This window comes from Ochlerotatus camptorhynchus, unplaced genomic scaffold, assembly GCF_037179485.1.
Source record: "Ochlerotatus camptorhynchus isolate MF236.1 unplaced genomic scaffold, CSIRO-AGI_Acam_v1.1 ptg000631l, whole genome shotgun sequence".
Lineage (NCBI taxonomy): Eukaryota > Metazoa > Arthropoda > Insecta > Diptera > Culicidae > Ochlerotatus > Ochlerotatus camptorhynchus.
In genome coordinates, this window is record NW_027041110.1 from 891013 (window position 1) to 911705 (window position 20693).

The 20693-nt window shown below is 41.2% G+C and overlaps 2 protein-coding genes across 2 annotated transcripts; one reads left to right on the forward strand and one right to left on the reverse strand.

The window, feature by feature from the left end:
- Positions 1-567: 567 nt before the first annotated feature.
- LOC135714234 (armadillo repeat-containing protein 6 homolog) lies at positions 568-2579 on the forward strand. Its single transcript, XM_065237567.1, has 5 exons — positions 568-724; positions 829-1149; positions 1216-1394; positions 1451-1743; positions 1804-2579. The coding sequence occupies exons 2-5, from the start codon at positions 862-864 to the stop codon at positions 2439-2441; spliced, it is 1398 nt and encodes a 465-aa protein (XP_065093639.1). The 5' UTR covers positions 568-724; positions 829-861; the 3' UTR covers positions 2442-2579.
- Positions 2580-15974: 13395 nt separating this feature from the next.
- On the reverse strand, positions 15975-18322 carry eIF3j (eukaryotic translation initiation factor 3 subunit j). The gene is made up of 6 exons (XM_065237568.1): positions 18136-18322; positions 17809-17900; positions 17526-17636; positions 17160-17463; positions 16951-17090; positions 15975-16889 (listed from the first exon to the last, which is right to left on the reverse strand). Exons 1-6 carry the CDS (start codon positions 18149-18151, stop codon positions 16827-16829), a joined length of 726 nt encoding a protein of 241 aa, XP_065093640.1. The 5' UTR covers positions 18152-18322; the 3' UTR covers positions 15975-16826.
- Between the last annotated feature and the right edge of the window lie 2371 nt (positions 18323-20693).

Here is a 20693-nt window from a genome sequence, read left to right on the forward strand (position 1 = left end):
CTTGCATTGAAAATGTATTTCCTAAGAAATAGCGGATTTTCTGATATTCTCCATACTGCAAAAATGATTTTACCAGCACTGGCGGGGCGACATCTCTTGACCTTTCGGTGTAACTACCACACAAATGACGTAATTAATTGTATTCATCTATATTAAAAATATCAAATAGTAATGAACTCGTGCACTTTTTTGCATTTAAAACTGCTTATCAGGAAGATAATGAATAGAAACTAAAATCTCCATACATTTTCAAACGGCTTCATATCACTCTTATAAATAAGTACGGACGATATCACAAATGGCGCAATTATATCCCGTATGGTTAGTACGATAGCCTGAATAGATGGTTAAGCACTTTTTATGGTTATTTTGTATGCACTGTATTTGTAAAACAACAAAACATGATTAATTAAGAAAAAAATCGTCAATACAGAAAATACAGATTTTTTAATAGAGTGGATACAGATTTTTTATAAAACCACCTGGCAGCTCTGATAATCGGTGAAAGTAGTTTTCTGTGTTTTTCATGACGACTTGCATCAAGTTTTGCACATTGCACAAGCAAACCGTCCTGCAAGTTGTCGAGATTGCAACAGTCTGAAATCGAACAAACGTTCCATGTTTGGTGCTCTTCCTAATTTGGTAATCTGAATTGAAGGTAGCTGGATTCAGATTGATTTAGCCACGGGTTTAGAAAGTTGAGTGTCAATTTATCAATAATCAGGTAAGCATTCGATCCAACAAAAAAGCAGCATGATGAGTCAGATCTGCTACTAACAGTAAGTTCACCACCCACACATTTTTCGACTCTGATTGTGTCTCCTCTAGTTGCAGTAGCTTCAGCACCCTCTGCGTGTGACAATGGCCAAAGTGATTACCCAGGAAACGTTCGACGATGTGGTCAAGGAAAACATTGTCGAGTTTTCTATGTCCGCGGAGGAATCCAGGGAGGAAACGGTGAAACAGTTCGAAGCCCAAGGTATCAATTTGGCCAATATCATAAAAGATTTGAACGTAAATGCCGAAAGTGGTGTGCCTTTACTGAACGAGAGTGTGGAGTGGTTGAAAACGAAGGGGACGGATCTATCCGGGGCTGATAAGGAGGAGGTTTGCAAACATCTGGCGACGGTTGCAGCGGAATGTAAATTGGTAATAGTGTGGGAGGCAATCATATTTAGGTGTTCAGTGAAGTGGAATGTTCCTTTGTCTTCGTAGAGTGTACCACATCGTGTGTTGGCGGCGAAGTTGGGGGCTTATGACTTTATCGTTGAAGCACTGGAGAAGGGAAAGGCGCTGGACAAGGAAGTGTTGGCGAAGTTGGTTGCAGCAGCCAATTCGATCGTCAATAAGCAACCGGATGTTTTCAACTTCAAGTCGCTGGAAGTCGCTTTGCGGTGAGGATTTTTTTTGTGATCTGAGGAAATTTTTGTTTTATTATTGCTCGTTGTAGGCTACTGAAAACCGAAACCGACAAAGCTTTGGTTAGTGATCTGTTGCGATGGCTTCAAAAAGCATGTATTCTTCACGAAAGGAACCGCCAGATGATATTGGAAGACGGTTCCACTATGAAGCAGTTTAAGATCCTCGTTGGCCACGATGAAGCGGAAGTGGTCAAGAATGTGTGTGCTTTATTCAGATATCTCATTTTGGATGACGATATTCGCGTTGATTTTAGTAAAGCTCACGACCATGCCAGAATATTGGCCGCAGAAACCTTAACTGATGTCACTCATTTGTTGTTCAGTATGTATAGTATCTATTTTTCTGAAGTTGATCGAAACCTATAACGGTTTTCATTTGCAGAATTCAAATCGGACCAGGATCTGGTTTGTGATCTTCTACTGACGGTTGCTACTATGACGGTGCGTAATGAATTTTGTCAAGTGGTTGAAGATGCTGGTGGTCTCAAGTTCATCATGGATGCGATGGTTGAGTTTCCGGAATCGATCAAAATTCTCAGGGAATCATGCAAACTGCTGAAAGCACTGGCCGGAAATGATTCGGTAAAGTCACGCATCATCCAAAACGGAGCTGCACCGCTAATTGAATCGGCTCTCAATCGTCACAAGGATAATGAAGCATTTGCCCAGCATGCCTTGGTGTGTGTGGCAACGCTCGCCCTCAGGGAAAAGGAGAACAGTAATGCACTGTTTGAAACGGGCATCCCCGAAACTATAATTCAAACGATGAAGATTCACCCTACCAGTAAGATAGTGCAACGGAACGGTGCTTGGGCGATCAGAAACATGGTATCGCGATCACGTGAACAGTGCGAGACATTCGTCAACCATGGAGCGGAGGATGTTCTGAACAAAGCGCTTACGGATCATCTGACGATTGTCCAAGATGTAAAGTCGGCACTGCGTGATTTAGGCTGCAAGGTGCATCTGAATGAGGAATGGAAGGGTCAGTCGGATATCCAAATAAAAAATGATGAATAGATGCAGATGGTCATTCCGTGTAGAGCACAAAAGACTTAGGATAGTTCACCAAGCCAGTCGGATTTTGTTTGCTGCTAGTTTTGTGCGTAACCAAACAATAATATCATTTATCTATGATTTTTCAAAAAACCTACACTCACTGCCTGCGTAATTTGTCACTTTTGTTTCATTGATCATATTATTTATAATATATATATTACATTGCTAATTTTGTACTTGAATTTGTGCGTTTGGATTTTGGCAGATATCACGATATTTTGGGTATGCAAGTAGGGTTTCGTGCGGTTGCTAGCCTATTCTCGGTAGGGCTTTTGGGCGGTACATATACAGCTAATTCGAAAATTTTGAGGGCTCTTAGATCATCCCCCTTCCCACTCTCTGTCTCGTGTATACTGATTTTCGTACAAAAACTTTACAATACGTTGATCATTTATCGTTCATTTCTAATTCCGTAGCTAACCGACATGAATGACCATAGAAAAAATAATAAAATTTCTGACCAAAGCACACTACTGACATTTGGTTCCGTGTTCGTGGGAAATATTTAGCTAAGCCACAGGGTGGCCAGATTATTTTTTTTTTCATTGTCGGTAGCTTCGCAAAACTTTTATCGGTAGGCCGTCTCAATAAGGCTTTCCCGAAACTTGAAATCTTTATGAGCGGGGGGGGGGGGGACTCTGCTTCAGAACAATACACTGTCCTTCAGTTCTTATGCTTTAAACCTAAGAGGAAGAGGAGACTCTTACTTTTGACGTTGGATAACGTCTTTCGGCAACATACGGGGGTACAAAATTGAAAACAGTCATTTTGGATGCGTTACGAAAAATTAAAAGATTTTGAACGATAATAACTCAACCGTCTCTCGATAGATGTACGAGATAATGGCATCAATCGATTGGAAATATTCCTAGCAATTTGCTGAATGTTTCAAAACTATTGATTTCATTCTGTAAACTATTGAAAAATGGTTAAAAGTAAACGATCGTCTAAAGATGGTGAAAATCGATTGATTTTTTTATATTCTTATACTTTCTCCAACCGAGACATCAGATGCGAGTATCTGACACCTCTGATATTTTCTGTTCTACTATATAAGCGTCCAACAAGGTCGCCCGTTCCATCATTGTCAACAACATCAGCCCAACAAAACGGCCCTGTTCAGGGCCACCAAACTTTCGCAAAAGAGTTATTAAGGAATATTCCTAAAATATAATATACACAATTAACCCTTAAATGCATGATTTTTTATTTTGTGGTGATTTTTTTTTCTTGTAGTATATATTGTTCTTACTATTAAAATGTTGTTTCACCATGTTTAAAGACCAACATAGGTATGTTGCCAAATGGCAACACTATGCATTTAAGGGTTAAGTACAACACATAACAGATGTTATCCAACGCCAACCCTGCGGTCGTATCTAGTATACAACCCTTCCAACTTTTTTATCTCTATCTATCTCTATCTCTGTCTCTATCTTACGCACTTCAAATCGGAATCACGAGCTGGTTCGCGTTTGACAGAAAAGTGGTTCGTTTTCGCCCCCGTATTATCTCCTCTTCTCTTTGCTTTGAACGTGTCGAAATCAATATTTCTAATTTAAGGGGGGAGGTGGCTGTCAAATACGAACAATCGTCGCCTACCTCGCATAACTGGTTCCAAACGTAAACAATCCATTAGAAACCTACAGGGTTTGTTTACGTCGATGTTTACGTTTGGAACCAATTTCATACAAAAATGGTCAGTAGGCTAATTTGACAGCACGTCCCACCCCAGTTCTAATTCTGACTAGCTCTGAATGATTAATCATGCAATGACGACATGGTAAATTCGCTCAGTGTACACGAAAAAAAAAATAGGTATTGAACCTTTCAGTGCCAACATTTCAAAGGGGCGTAATTGCATTTGTAAACAATGGCTTTAGCCGTGGATTTCTCGCAAATAAAAGCTCACTCATGAAAATTAATTACACAGGTAGAGGAATGTTTCTTCTAAAAGATAGCATTGTTAATTTAGAGGAGTGAGCTTTTATTTGCGAGAAATCGATGGCTAAAGCCATTATTTACAAAAGCAATTACGCCCTTTGAAATGTTGGCACTGATTTTTCAAGATTACTAAAAATCTATGATTCTCGGTAGGAAAAGTGAAAAATCGGTAGTTTTTAACCTTTCGTCTGTGAATCGGTAAGCATTCCGAAAATCGGTAGGACTACCGATAAATCGGTAGGTCTAGCCACCCTGCTAAGCCATGAAGCCCCTTGCAAAAGTTATGAATTGGTTCGTGTCTGATCTATTCTGGACAAATTATTTTTATCTAGATCAAAAAATCCTATGATTTTGACAGTTCGGATCACTACACATTTAAATCGGCCATTTACGATTTTCGGACATAAGTCAGAATGAAGTGTCATGTCGGTTTGTCGGTGGCTAACCGCCTGTTAACACTCGTGGTAACTAAAGATGCTGAATTTATAAAGAGACGACACGTCAAAATTGGAACAATCGATTGTCTGTCAAAGTCACACGAAAAGTTATTCCATTCGAGCAGAAGATCTGTCAAATGTATACTTTTGGTAAAATTTCTGTTAAAACAATACTTTTTTTGACTTTCAAACTTGTTTTCTTTGTAATATCCAGAACAACATGTGAAAAGGGCATACAAGCTATTTGTAAACAAACCTTCTTATGCCCTTTTCTCGCCACCCATATGACACCAACGCAAACCTTTAACATCACCGGGTAGGGGACACTTTCCCCTTCCCGATGATATTGCTGGTTTGCGTGGGTGACCCTCGGTTGGTGAGAAAAGGGCCTACAAATGTTTGTTTACAAAAAGCTTGTATGCCCTTTTCATATGTTGTTCTGGATATTTATCAAAACAATTTAAACAAAAAGTTTAAAAATGTATCCAAAAGTTGTTGCTTAAGGATTTTTGTTAATCTTTGAGTGACATTCCGCTCGTAGCTGTTGACACAAGCAACTGTGTGTTTTTTTCGGTGCGAGTCACGCGACATACCCCGTTGTAAGCAAACAATTAGTGAAGATGTCGGTGAAAATAAAACTGACGATAAGATTCAGCTTCCCACATGGATCGGCGAAACCATCAATGGAAGACATTGCAAATTTTGTGAAATCACTGGATGCAGATCCCACTCAGATGAACGCTACATATCGCGTAGCGGAGGACAAATCTATGTTCATCAAGTTCAAATCAGAGGGTTCGATGATTTATTGTTTGCTATACAACCGTGAAGAAATATATTTCCATTATACCGATGAGAAGTTTGTCGAGGTACGCATGTTGGCTGTTGGAGGAAATACGGTGATGTAAAGCGTGTAGTACGGGAATAATTTCCAGCTGCCTTGGACCTCGATATGCTTACAGGTGTGCGAGGTCTATGTATGAATATTAAAAAGGAGAATCCCAACTCGCTGCTTTCCTCATTTTTTTAAAGTTAATCCATCATTGGGACCATATCAAGTCTGTTGATGTTGATAAATAAATAAATAAATCGAAAGGAGAACACATTCTACCAAGAGAACAACTTTTTATGTTTCCTTTGGAAGACGGAGGGGCATCGGATGAATTCCTGCCCCAAGCGGAAGGATCGAAAGCAGTCAGTACAACAACGAACGGAAGAAGAAAACAAACAACGGAATGAGGAAGAGACCAGTACTGGAGATGCATCGCCAAACGAGGAAGCAGTTGAGGTCCTGGAAGAAGAAGTTGTGGTGATGGATGTGACGTCTCCGAACGCTAAAAAGAACAGTGGAGAGGAAGCAAGCGCTGCTGAGAAACAGCAGCCGCATGTTTTCAAGTACAAAATCGATGCGTATTATACCGCGGACACACTTGTATGACAAACTATGAACATGAGCATTATTTGTATAATAATTATGAGCACTATACAAAAACTATACAAGTGTGACCATTGATGTGCATGAATTTTATTACACAAATAAGGCTCATGATCATAGTTGATCATACAAGTGTATCCGTGGCATTACTACTACAAATTCGAGATAGTGAATTATAACTAACAATTGGCAGAAGCAAAGGAGTTGAGAGCACGTATGAAAGCGAAAGCTAAACTCAAGTCGCCTCCAAGGAAGAGTAAGAAGAATTCATAAACTATGTCCCTATTAATACTTTAATGTACTTATTCAATTATGCAATTGTTATTGGCTCTGTGGAGTCCTTTTGTTTGAGCCTAACAAAAAAACTTTTGGAAAAAAAAGTGTCTAACTTGAATGTTTCACAGAAGTTAGCATTTTGAGGGTAAGTTTTGAACACTTCTTAGGATTTTTTACCGAAAATTTCCGATGTTCCTGAAGCATAGCATAATTGTTTGTTATGGTCAATCCTTCCCATTTTTGCTAAAATCTCGGCTAAAATTCAACCATTTAGAATCTCGCGAGATTTTTCAACAAATCATAACTCTAAAACGACACTTCTAATCAAAATGACAACTGAGACAAAGTTTTAGAAAAAATGCACGGTAAAACATTTCAATCAAATTTGGGTAACAAATCTCAAAGTGTTTAAAATTTAAATAAGAAAAAACGACCCTCTTCAATATTTTTCATTGAACAGCTTATAAAAAATGCTACCTATACTTCTGTGAATATTTCAAGTTGGACTCTCAAAAATTAACAAAATTCTTTGAACAACAACTGGCTGTTAATATTTAGACTTTCACTTCCCTGTATACCAAAAGGATTGATTGATTGATTTATCTTTATTAGGGAGGCTTTCAGCCTGGGGCTGGTTCGTCTCCAAATATCAAAAGGAGAGTCACCTCACATGAGGTGACTATTGTCACCTTACTAGTGATAGAGAGTCACCTAACTCACTCGCAGCGCAGAATAGGCGTCTAAGTCTCAGGTTTGGTTAAAATTTAACAATTTTAGACAAGCACTCACTTTTGTTTCGTTTCCCATACAAACTATACAATTCTCTCGCAACTCTATACCGTTACCAAATGTGTGAAACAGTTGACGACCTCAGTGAAAAACGAAAGAGCAGTGGGGAGCAAGGTGTCGTGATCTGCCATACAAACTTGAACCACCCTAGTACAGGTAGGTGCAGATGGCTCAGATTGGATTAACGCGTTGAGTAGCAAACATCTTCTAATCTCCCGATCAAAGTTCTATGCTACGAGTTTTACAAGTTGTAATTATCAAGAAACACGGAGACCATTCCCCTATTGTCGCAACCTTCGTTTGCATCGCACCTTGGGTCCAACAACTTTGGGCTGCCGTGTCGTTACCCCACTTTCGGTGAGCCGCTGCGTCTAAAACGTCAGCATGCGGCCTGTACAGATATCGAGACAAAAGGTAAAACATTCAATGTGCGAGTGACAGTGCAAAGGTGAGAAATGCAGATTGGCATTAAAATTAAAATTAGACTTTATTGTAATATTGTTTCATAATTTAGCTTAATACTATCTACGCTAGTGGCAAATTACATATTCTATTTAAAGTTTCACAAATTGTACACAAAAACAGGTAAACACGAATATTAATGAACCACCCGAAAAAAAAATTACAGTGAAATTTTCAGTGGAAACAATGCTCTAACATTAATATTTATTGTCGACAATAAAAATGATTGTTATAATGTTGTACTCTTCCGAAAACGGCAAAACTGCTACCTAGCTGTACAATGAATGTACATAGTAAAATGTTGTTACAATGATTTTTATCGTATTTTTCATTTATTTTATTGTTAACATGATTCGATCATGAACAATAATGAACAACTCTATTACAATAAAAATTGTTGTTACATTAAATATTGGTGTATTTTCATTGTGGGTTACTTCACGAACAATAAAAATAAATCTGATTGAAGCATGCAGAGTATGAGAGGGTCAGCAACACTGCCAATGTAATTAAGATAGGCGCTGCTCGTATGGCTCTGGCTTTGACAGTTCGTTTGGCTCAAAACCAGGCAGTCCGCGTCCGCTCATATCTTATCCTAGACCCTATCTAAAGCTTAATGGAGATCTTTTCCGTGCAGTCAATAATCAAACAGTAATAATAAAAAATTCCCCCACTTGAAGATGTCAGGAAGGAACTCTCAGGTGGAAGCATATTTCATGGGCGATTCTCTCCAGTCGAATGCATTATCAACGACGCTCAACCACCAAGGAGACGTGACCTAGGGATATCGAGCGCAGGGGAATTGGCCTGCATTTCTCACAAGTTCCGGATCGAATCTCGATCCATAACCAGTAAAAAAAAGGACCACCCGTAACAGACATACCACCCCCTTCCCTTTCCGGGGCAATGTTTTATTTTCTCGATTTATTTTTAAGGTCGATAAAGTAGATCTGTCAAGCCAACACATACACTCTAAAGTACACTGTTATTTTTATTAATCAATAAATTCGCCAACCAACAGTAAAATAACAATAATATATAATGTTATTGAAAAAAAATTATATGGGAAAATCACGAAAATTTCATTGTTAAGATACTTAACAACCCCCTTTTTTTATTGTAAATTTTCCATTTACCATGAAATTTATTGTTTTGTACAACATAAATCAAGGTAAATTTATTGTAGACTAACAATATAAATCATTGTTATGACAATAATTTTCGTCTTATTGTTACATTGTTTTTTAATGTATTTTTGTTGTTATTTTTTTTCGGGCATGCAAATAAGACCCTAGGACAATTTCACACAGCTATTACACATAATTGATGAACAGTACGGATGTTGCGAATACGGACAGAATTAATTACTGAAGAACACTAAACGTAAGTACTAAACAAGTAGATGCAAATTAAAAACACTATCTAACGAATATCCTAAACATAATTAAAGTAAACGATGTTAAAACTCGTAATGCTAAACATAAACCCACGTAGATAATTTAACCTTAAACTACTACGTACAACAAAACTTATGCTACTGTACAATTATGTTTTCTCCGTTAGGGATTTTTTAACGTTACTGTTATTGAAATATAACGTTCACAAAACTGGAAACTGTCTCTTTTCGTCAATCTCGCAACATTATTAAAAAATCCGTTTAATCGCGATCGGGGAGGCTGTTTGAACTATGCCGAGAGTGCATCGAACAAAAGGCCCCAGGCCGGGTGTGAGTTGTGTTGTGTGCAAGGATCCTGACAATAGCCGGATGGTGTGCTGTGACGACTGTGGTCTGTGGTACCACTTTAAGTGCGTGGATGTTGATGAAGGAATCGAGGAGAAGGATTGGAGTTGTTCAGCATGCAAAGCTGAAAGAGCAGCTCAGAACCCATCGATCATCATCACGGAACCTGTACCAGGTGGAGAGAATCAAACGTCGCATATCAACCAAAAGGAAAATGAGCTACTCAAGGAGTTCCAGAAACGAATGAATCAGATGCAGATTAGGTTCGATGAACAGCAGCAGGCGTACGAGATGTTGCTTCTTGAGAAAGATCGCGAGATGCAGAATGCGGTTAACGATTTGCAGTACCAATTCCAGCTTCGTATGGAGAAAAGGGAGCAGCAGATTCGAGAAGAGTTGAATATTCTAACCGTTGCTCCTCCACCGAATGCAAATTCAACAGCGCTAGAAGGAGAAAACATAGCAGCTGGTGACGTGTGTAAGGCATTCGAGCGGATGGAAAAGCAGCTTGAAGAGATGGCGAGAAAGCAAAATCTCGAAACGAAGCGTATTGAGGATCGATTGAGGGTGATGGAAAATAGCGTCAGAGAACCTGTCCCAACAAGGAATGACGGATTGAACGACTCTCATGAACTCAGCAGAAGTCAACTTGCCGCAAGGCATGCAGTGGCGAAGGAATTGCCCACTTTCTCGGGTAATCCTGAAGAGTGGCCTTTATTTATCGCCACTTATGAGAGTACCACCAGAATGTGCGGTTTCAGTGAGGAGGAAAATCTACTTCGACTCCAACGCAGTTTGAGGGGGAAGGCTCTTGATGCAGTGCGAAGTCGTTTGTTATATCCAGCAGGGCTCGACGGCGTCATCAACACTCTACGTACGTTGTATGGTCGGCCGGAAGTGATCGTCAACTCGCTAGTATGCAAGATTCGGGAAATGCCAGCACCAAAGACGGAGAAGCTTGGAACTCTGATCGATTTCGGTGTCGCAGTCCAGAATATGTGCGCTACGATCGTAGCCTGTGGGTTGAACGAGCATCTATGCAACGTGGCACTTCTTCAAGAACTTGTCGAGAGACTGCCGCCAACTGTCAAGCTTGACTGGGCGAGACACCGTCAAGCACTGAACGCGGTTACGCTATCGGACTTCAGTGAATGGTTAGGAACTCTCGTGGAAGCTGCATGCGCAGTAACGGTTCCGTCATCATTCTGCACCTACGTTGGCAAACCTGAGAAGCGTGTTCGAAAGGAGGAACTACACGTACATGTCGAGTCAAGGTATAGTCTAGCGTCAGCGAATCCTCCTAGGGAAACGCCGAAGCCAGCGATCAAGCAGTGTGTCATTTGTCACGGAGGATGTAGCAGTGTGGGATCGTGTAAGAAGTTTCAAGAACTGGACATCGGAGCGCGATGGGCAGCGCTGAAGCAGAACAAGTTGTGCCGGAAGTGTCTGGCGAAGCATTTCGGAGCGTGTGCGGTAAAGCAAGCTTGCGGAAAAAATGGTTGTTCATACATGCATCATGAGCTGTTACACGACGATTCCAGATATCAGCAAAGAGAAACTTCTGGAGGATCGACTCCTCATGTTGAGGCACCAGTTGAAACCTGCAACACGCACGTAAGCAACGTCGGTAAGGTATTGTTTCGATACGTTCCAGTCCTCCTTCATGGGCGTGGAAAATCTGTTCGTACATTTGCCTTTCTAGATGATGGCTCGTCGGCAACATTGATGGAACATAGTTTGCTGAGTGAACTAGGTCTTGAGGGTGAACCGTATCCATTGTGTCTTGGATGGACAGCCGACCAGCAACGTCAGGAAATGAACTCCGTTAAACTGGAATTGGAGATATCAGGAATACACGATACAAAGATGCACTGGATTCCCAAGGTACATACCGTTGAAAGTCTCGCTTTACCACGGCAAGCTCTTGCGATGGAAAAATTGGCGTGTCGCTATCATCATTTGAAGGACGTGCCGGCTGACTCATATCGCGAAGTCGCACCGAGGATGCTGATCGGAATGGACAACTGTCGTTTGGGACACGCGTTAGACAGCAAAGAGGGGAAGAAGAACGAGCCGATTGCTACCAGAACACGCTTGGGCTGGATAGTATTTGGACCCTGCGCTGTAACAACCCAATCGGTGTCAGGCTTCACAGCATATCACAGTTTCAACGTGTGCCCGTGTTGTGAGCGTAACGATGCGGAGCTGCATAAAACGGTGAAAGAGTACTTCTCGCTGGACAACATAGGAGCTGTGCGCCCTATCAGGCCACTTCTATCAAAGGATGACGAGCGAGCGGAGCAGCTATTGATATCGCTCACTCACGTTAAAGGTAAGCGGTACGAGACGGGATTGCTTTGGCGGAACGATGATGTTCGGCTGCCAGACAGCAAGTCGATGGCTATGAGACGACTGATTTGCTTGGAAAAGCGAATGCAGCGGGACCCTGAACTGGCCGAAGCGCTGAAGGAAAAAATTCGGGACTATGAGCGATCCGGATACATCGAGAAGCTGACAGAGAGCCAACTGGCCGAGAAATTCCCACGCGTATGGTATCTGCCAATTTTCCCGGTGGTTAATCCGAATAAACCAGGGAAGATGCGCATAGTTTGGGATGCGGCTGCGAAGGTAGCGGGAGTCTCACTGAATTCGTTCCTGCTCACTGGACCGGATCTACTAACTTCTCTTTTGTCCGTGCTGTACCGTTTCCGGGAATTCCGGATTGCCATTACGGGAGATATTCGGGAAATGTTCCTGCAGGTGCTAATGAACTGGATCGACCAACAGTGCCTTAGGTTCCTGTGGCGGAACGGCGACACAGGCCGTAGTCCAGATGTTTATGTGATGAAGGTCATGACATTTGGAGCAACGTGTTCACCTAGCTGTGCGCAGTATGTCAAGAACCACAATGCGCAACGTTTCCAGGAGCAGTTTCCGAGGGCAGCTGACGCAATAGTCAAGGAACATTACGTCGACAATATGCTCTCTAGCGTTGAGTCGGAAGAAGAGGCGATAAAGTTGGCGAAAGATGTCCGGGTTGTCCACGCAGAGGCGGGGTTCGAAATTCGCAACTGGCTGTCGAACTCAAACCGAGTGCTGCGGGAGTTGGAAGCCAAGCCAGGCGAGAAAAGCTTGAATCTGACCAGCGAGATGGGGACGGAGAAAGTTCTTGGCTTGTGGTGGTGCACCGCTACCGACACCTTTACCTTCAAAGTATCCCCAAGGATTAACGCTGATCTTCTTCAGGGTCATATCGTGCCAACAAAGAGGCAGATCTTGAGTACACTGATGATGATCTATGACCCCCTAGGATTGCTGGCGAACTTCCTGGTGTTCCTGAAAATACTACTTCAGGAAATTTGGCGCAGCGGTGTTAATTGGGACGAACCAATCAAGAGCGAACAGTGGGAGAAATGGCAGACATGGTTGCGAGTTTTGCCGCAAGTGGAGACTGTTAGCGTGCCCAGGTGTTACCGGATGAAGACGGGCATTGGAGAGCGAAATGTGATTCAGCTTCATGTGTTCGTGGATGCATCTGAAAACGGGTTTGCTGCGGTTGCTTATCTGCGGTTCGAGGAGCAAGGCATAGTAGAATGTGCACTAGTCGGCGCAAAGACAAAAGTTGCTCCGTTGCGATTTGTATCGATTCCCAGACTGGAACTTCAGGCAGCAGTTATCGGAGCACGACTGGCGAACAAGATCATGGAGTCACACAAGCTAACACCTGTGCAACGGTTCTTCTGGACAGATGCACGCGACGTTCTTTGTTGGCTGAACTCCGATCACCGGAAATATAACCAGTTCGTAGCGGTGCGGATCAGTGAAATGCTGGAGTTGACGGAACCAAATGAATGGAACTGGATCCCGTCGAAACTAAACGTTGCGGACGATGCCACGAAATGGCAAAAGCTACCGGATTTTGCTCCTACTAGTCGTTGGTTTCGTGGACCTGAATTCTTGTGGGGTCCGAAAGAGCAATGGCCTGTTGCTGCGTCAAAATTCGATCAAACTAGAGAAGAAAAACGTCCGCGTGTGCTCCACCACTTCGTAGAACGCGCGTTGTTCAGGTGGGAGGACTTTTCCAGATGGAAGCGTCTGCTGCGTCACGTGGCCTTCGTGAAACGATATCCAGCGAATCTACGCAAGAGGATATCGAAGAAGCCGATCGTAGCCGGTCCACTAACTCAAGATGAGCTGAAGGAGGCGGAGTTTACCATACTCAAGTTTGTTCAGGATTCCGAGTTTGCAACGGAGTTACAAATCATGCAGAAACCGAAACCAATGCCCTGAAAGAACATGTTGCCGAAAAGTAGTTCACTGTACGAACTTAGCCCGTTTCTCGACGTTGATGGATTACTGCATATGAGAGGTCGCATAGACGCTTGCGAATTTGTGGAAGAGTGTACGAAGCGCCCGATATTGTTACCCAAGCGTCATCCAGTTACGGATCTCATCATCGCCGATATTCACCAGCGGTATTGCCACATGAACCATCAGACGGCGCTCAATGAAATCCGGCGTAGATTCTACATTCCTCAGCTTCGCTCAGCATACAATCGTGTACGAGCGAGATGTCAGCTTTGTAAAATCCGCAAGGCTAGGCCAGCTGTTCCTGAAATGTCTGCTCTACCACCCATGCGATTGAAAGCGTTCTGCCGCCCGTTCTCATATATCGGCATTGATTATTTCGGGCCGATGCACGTCATTGTTGGTCGACGGTCCGAAAAGCGTTGGGGCGTGTTGATTACTTGTCTCACCATTCGAGCAATACACCTCGAAGTTGCGCATAGCCTTACAACGGATTCGTGTATCATCGCAATCAGAAACTTCATCGCCAGAAGAGGTTCCCCTCTGGAGATATATAGTGACCGCGGAACAAATTTCGTCGGAACAAACCGAGAATTGATGGAGGCACTACAACAGGTTAACCAGAACAAGCTGATGGAATACTTCGTCACGCCGGACATCAAATGGTCGTTTAACCCACCCGCTTCTCCACACTTCGGTGGCGCATGGGAACGCCTCGTTCAATCAGTTAAGAAGGCCCTGAAGCACCTACAACTCACACGCACACCTACCGACGAGCTATTGAGAAACATGATGGCGGAAATTGAACTAATCGTCAATTCTCGACCACTGACTGAATTGCCGCTAGACGATGAGCTATCCTCACCGCTAACCCCGAATCATTTCTTACTCGGATCGTCAAATGGTTCCAAGCCCCCGATCGCGTTCGAAGATAGTAGCTACGCACTGAAGCATACTTGGAAGATGTCGCAGGTCTACGCAAACAGGTTCTGGAGACGTTGGATAGCTGAATACCTGCCAACTCTAACGCGAAGGACAAAGTGGTTTTGCCCAGCGAAGCCCATCGAAGAAGGAGACGTCGTCGTGTTGGTGGATGACACGCTTCCGAGGAACTGCTGGCCGAAAGGTCGGGTGGTTCACGCAATTCGGTCCAAGGATGGACAGGTTCGCCGTGCTCAGGTGCAAACGGCAACCGGAATACTGGAGAGACCAACCGTCAAAATCGCAGTGCTGGACATCGGTGCGATTGGAAGTACGTCGGATCAGTGACCTCGAAGTACTGGGGGGAGTGTCGCAACCTTCGTTTGCATCGCACCTTGGGTCCAACAACTTTGGGCTGCCGTGTCGTTACCCCACTTTCGGTGAGCCGCTGCGTCTAAAACGTCAGCATGCGGCCTGTACAGATATCGAGACAAAAGGTAAAACATTCAATGTGCGAGTGACAGTGCAAAGGTGAGAAATGCAGATTGGCATTAAAATTAAAATTAGACTTTATTGTAATATTGTTTCATAATTTAGCTTAATACTATCTACGCTAGTGGCAAATTACATATTCTATTTAAAGTTTCACAAATTGTACACAAAAACAGGTAAACACGAATATTAATGAACCATGCAAATAAGTTAACCTAACCCTAGGACAATTTCACACAGCTATTACACATAATTGATGAACAGTACGGATGTTGCGAATACGGACAGAATTAATTACTGAAGAACACTAAACGTAAGTACTAAACAAGTAGATGCAAATTAAAAACACTATCTAACGAATATCCTAAACATAATTAAAGTAAACGATGTTAAAACTCGTAATGCTAAACATAAACCCACGTAGATAATTTAACCTTAAACTACTACGTACAACAAAACTTATGCTACTGTACAATTATGTTTTCTCCGTTAGGGATTTTTTAACGTTACTGTTATTGAAATATAACGTTCACAAAACTGGAAACTGTCTCTTTTCGTCAATCTCGCAACACCTATGTTATAAAGTACCTAGAAGTTCACAGACCTTTTCGGAACAGCCTAAAAATCCATACCTTCAAAAACATCCATCAGAATCGGACGAATTTCTTTCGCAAAATAAGCATATCTCGTTCCGTAGCGTCGAATCTTTTATTCAAACTGTTCCTCCTATTTACACATTACCAGAAGCACTGTCCATCCCGAGTAGGTACGTACCTGCATTCTGACCACGACGTGCGACACTAACACCATTCGATCACTAAAACTGGGGTCACATTATGGAACCAAGTCGAAACCGTTGTTGTCGTTCAAGCGTTCATACGAAAAATGATTAGTTTCGACTTGCCCAATGAGACCCCTGGTATTTTGTGGGTTTGCAACGGTTTTTTGTTTAGTTTGGCTATTTCGCGCGCTGATCGGCTTTCTAAGTTAACAAATCAAATTTATCGACTTGCTCCACCCTGCTCTAGTTTTCAGTGTGGCTTTCTATTCAAATTAAAAATCCTAAATCTTACACGATCCTCCTCGTTTGCAGAGCTGCTTACGTGCCAACCTTCATTTCAACCAAAAAGCTAATATTATGCAGGGCTAGATGTAGAGAAACTGTGAGAATTTATTATTCTAATTTCAGTGAGGAATAGATAACTTTAAGACACGGATTTCGTTACTGCCAACTACGGATTGAAACGATAAACACATAGAGAAATATAAACTGTGCAGTAGTATCGGTTTTTGAACAAACGCGGACGCAAAATATTATAACAGGATAATAACAAAAAAGCCTATTTTCTTGTTTTGATTGGTTATGCAAATATAATAGTGTGTGTGTGTGTGTGTGTAAATTCCTGTGTGTGTGGGTTGTATTTCTGCTAGATGAGCGTTCAACTTTTCATTTCGCGGCGGAACGTGATTCAATCACGTGCACTGTCTGCCACGTCCGACCGCTCCTTCTACATTTCGTTTTTGTCTACTTATAGCGAATGTTACATAAAATCGCCGTACTCATCAAAATCGTCGTATTTGGGGACGTATTCGTCAAAGTTTTGCTGAAAAAAAAAAAGATTTGTAAAATCGATTGTCGTTAGAAATCTTACGAGGAATACTTACATTTTCGCCATCCATTCGTAGCCTGGCTTTGACCTTTACACCTGTCTTCTTCTTGGGCTTATCACCTTTCTCCAATTTCTGCTTCTCCAGATAGAGATTATCAAGAATACCTTTAACTTTCCTAATGTTGGCCGATGGCACTGCAAAAGTTATTACGCCAAAATTATCAACATTACCATCACAAAAAAAAACAAGTGACTGTAGCTTACAACTGGCAAACATTTTGGTGATAAGATCCTCTAAAAAGGCGCAATACTCGGGATCGTTCTTATAATTTGAGAGCTTCTTGTTTATGGCATCGGACAGTTCGATGAATTCTTCCTTGTTGGTAGGATGCATACCGTCGATTCCCCCGGCGATTGTAGTCACACCGAACGTATCCATGGCATTCTTGAGGTCAGACTCTTCTTGCAGTTTCTGAAGCCGAAGTTTCTCGGCCAATTTTTGCTCTGGTGTCATGCTTTCTAATTCCTTCTCCTGCATCCGCCGTTCAGCTTCTTCCTGCTTTTGTTTCTACAAATAAATCAGTTCTCATTCATTTGTTCTGCGACCGAATAGTGTTGTTAATTACTTACTTCTTTTTCGAAAATCTTTTGCTGTAGCGTCTTCTTGGGCTTCGCCTTGGGAGTTTCCAATTTTTCTTCATCCTTCTTTTCCTCTAACTCATCCTCATCTTCCCAGCTGTCCTGTGATCAAAATCATTATTAAATTATCAATTTAATTTTCTCCGAACAATATTCAGTTTTAAGAATGATCTGGCAACCCTTCCCTTGACTAACAACAGCAAAAAAAAACCGACCAGCACAGAATATACCAGAAAGAAACAAATCAAAATGCCACAAAACGCATGGAACTTACCTTCACTTCCTCTTCCTCGTCCTCACCGTCCCATTTGTTGACGTCAGGTTTCTTGACAGGAATTGGCACCTTTTCCTGCTCACTGAGTTGCTCTGTAAAGCAAACATTTTTCATCAAAATTTAGCCCACATAGATTCACAGCTGCTTCGTCCTTTAGAGAATCCCCTCACCCTTGCGACGAATCCCGAGGACACGCAACACATTGGGATTGGATTGCACCATCATCATCACTAACCACGGCACGGCCATCTAGCAGCAGCAATCCAGTCCCGTCTGGTTGGCACACTTTCGAACGCAAATAACTCATCCGAAACGGTAAATACCTACCCCAATCTTCTTCCATTGTGGACGCGATCGTTTGTTTGACCGTTTAAGCACTACTTTCACGCGTTTTGTACGCAATAGATGAAGGATTTTTAAGGATTATTAGCAGCACACACAAAGAGCGAAAGTATCGTCGTGGTAACTTTTTCTTCTGCCATCGTTTTTTTTTTCTCGTCAAGGCGCTCACTCGCGTGTGTGCAGGTTGACAGCTCTCGTTTGACACATGCGGTTGCAGAGGTGTCTGTCGGTTACACCGTTCATAGAAGCTATCTCATTTTTCGGCCTTAGGCATTTGATATAACATATAAATATAATATATTATTGGCTTAAATTTAAATATTTAAATTACGAAACGAAAATCAATTATTTTATTTATGTGTTTCACTTAAACATTTTTGCCAAAACATCAGCCTTATACATTCCATAAGACAATCCACATACGTCCTATAATAATGCATAAACGGTATGTGTGACCGTTTATACATTTCATTTGACACATGATCTTTATTAACTTTTTGCAAGGCGTGTGCTTATTAGTTGACTCATACATTTTATGAATAATCAGCAATATAAATTTGCCCAAAGGTTTAAGGAGATTTCTATCCGTGTACACGGATAGAAATCTTATACCTTTTGGCAAATATTGTAACTGCTTTTTGCTATTACATCATTATTTCATACATCAGCTTGAATTACATTGACCGATATTACATTCTTTTTTGCTTTGTAAACACCAAATTTATATTTTGAGTTTCAGCAAAACAGTTTGCTGAAATGGGTTCAGCATAATAATATTGTACTGGAACTCAGAATTAACATTTTTGGCATTGCCGACACCCAGCAAACAGACGAATGTCAGAGTATTTGCTGATAATCAGTAAATTGAACTTCCTAATGACAGTCGGGAAAAGCTTGCCTACACTGTCTACTTCAAATTTTATTTTTCATTGACGTTTTTTCGTTGCCGTGCTTCCAGGCACGGTACGTTTTTGTTTTTTTAACTATGAGATATTATAAAGTTTCGTGTATACATGGAGCAATGAAAATTGTTGTCGAAAGCGATACCCTAATAAAAAATAACCATAAACGAACGATAACCCAAATCATTGAACTATTCCATAAATGGTTTGGATGATACCCAAAACAGTTAAGCAAATTAACCATACAATTTTTATTAGGGTAGACAACTGGGATGCCGAGAAATTGTTTTGTAAGTTGATTTTTTAGTTATAAATTATGTTTTTGCAGGCTCCAGTGTTTTTTTTTGCAAGCACATAATTGGAGGATAGCAGGAAAGTTGATTTTCTTGCACATGTAAAATTGTCCCACGGGCCCCGCGGATAAAAAAAGTACTCTGAAATTTACTAATTGCCAATGAATAAAATTGTGATTTGCTGTATCGTACTTTTAAATGTGTTTTTTGTGAGTGAGTGTGTGTGAGAAAATACAATAATTTGACAGCTGGTTCCAAACTATGAAGCTGAAACTTGCTGAAGAATCAGTAGAAACGGATATAATTAAATTTACTGTTGTTTCAGTAATGTTTCGTTGAAGTTTGCTGGAAAATCAGTTAAACGCTGTCATTTACATATGTGCGGCAGCTTCAGCAATACATAACAGATTTACTGAAAATTCAGTAAAACGCTGTCATTTTGACAGAAGTTCGAATTTCTGGAAGTTTCAGCAACATTATTTTGCTGGAAGGTTTGCTGATCTTTCGTCAAGTCCAAAATCAGCAAAATTTTGCTGATTTCCAGTGATTTAAATTTGGTGTGTAGGTGACGAAAGCTCGCAAAAATTTTACTGCAAGACGAAAATATCGAGATTTAACCTGAATATGTTAAAATTGATTGTTTTCGCGCTATTCTGAATCTACCCAGTGACTGGGTAGATGGCACCCATTTTTGTATACAGCAAGGAGTTTTCAAAATCTGGGTAAACTAGTTTTGTTCTGATGAGTAGAACTATTTACCCAGAAAATTTTAATTCTCAATATATATAAATATAATAATCTGATGCTAAAAAAAATTACAGATATGGAACTGTTTTCATGGCGAATGATACCAGAGTGAAAAGAAGCCACTACTGTTTTTCAGTGAATGTATTTTACATTCACTGAAAACCAGCAACATGTTCTGCCCTTTCTAGTTCGTTTATTTGTTTATTTGTTTATTTGTTGTGGTTGCATCAACAGACTAGAAATAGTCCCAATAATGTGTTGTAAAAAAAGTACAGATTATACAGACGACATACATATACTACAATTACTACAGTTACAAACGAAAATAACTTGGAAAGCATTGTCAAGTTACTAAAAATTAAATTTTACACTTAGCTGTTAGGTATCAAGCGCCTTCGATCAGCAAAAAAGGCAGAGAATCTTCGGCGAAGCATATTCCGTGTCAAGTGGAATTCGAACATCGACGCTACTCGGTTGAACACTAGCTGCAAGCCGTAAATAGCGCTCCCTATGCTATAATTAGTTCGAAGAAGTGGAAGTCTCAGCATAAGACTGTTACGTAGTGATCGAGGTTGAACATTAATGTTCACTTGTTGCAGAA

Bases quoted from the DNA above. Each gene is read 5' to 3' on its own strand.
- eIF3j (XM_065237568.1), bottom strand. The intron at 17,637-17,808 runs GTAAGTTCCATG...TTTTGATCACAG, and splicing joins ACGAGGAAGAGGAAGTGAAG to GACAGCTGGGAAGATGAGGA. The intron at 17,091-17,159 runs GTAAGCTACAGT...TAACTTTTGCAG, and splicing joins CACCAAAATGTTTGCCAGTT to TGCCATCGGCCAACATTAGG.
- LOC135714234 (XM_065237567.1), top strand. From the start codon at position 862: ATGGCCAAAGTGATTACCCAGGAAACGTTCGACGATGTGGTCAAGGAA. The intron at 1,150-1,215 runs GTAATAGTGTGG...TTGTCTTCGTAG, and splicing joins TTGCAGCGGAATGTAAATTG to AGTGTACCACATCGTGTGTT. The intron at 1,744-1,803 runs GTATGTATAGTA...TTTCATTTGCAG, and splicing joins TGTCACTCATTTGTTGTTCA to AATTCAAATCGGACCAGGAT.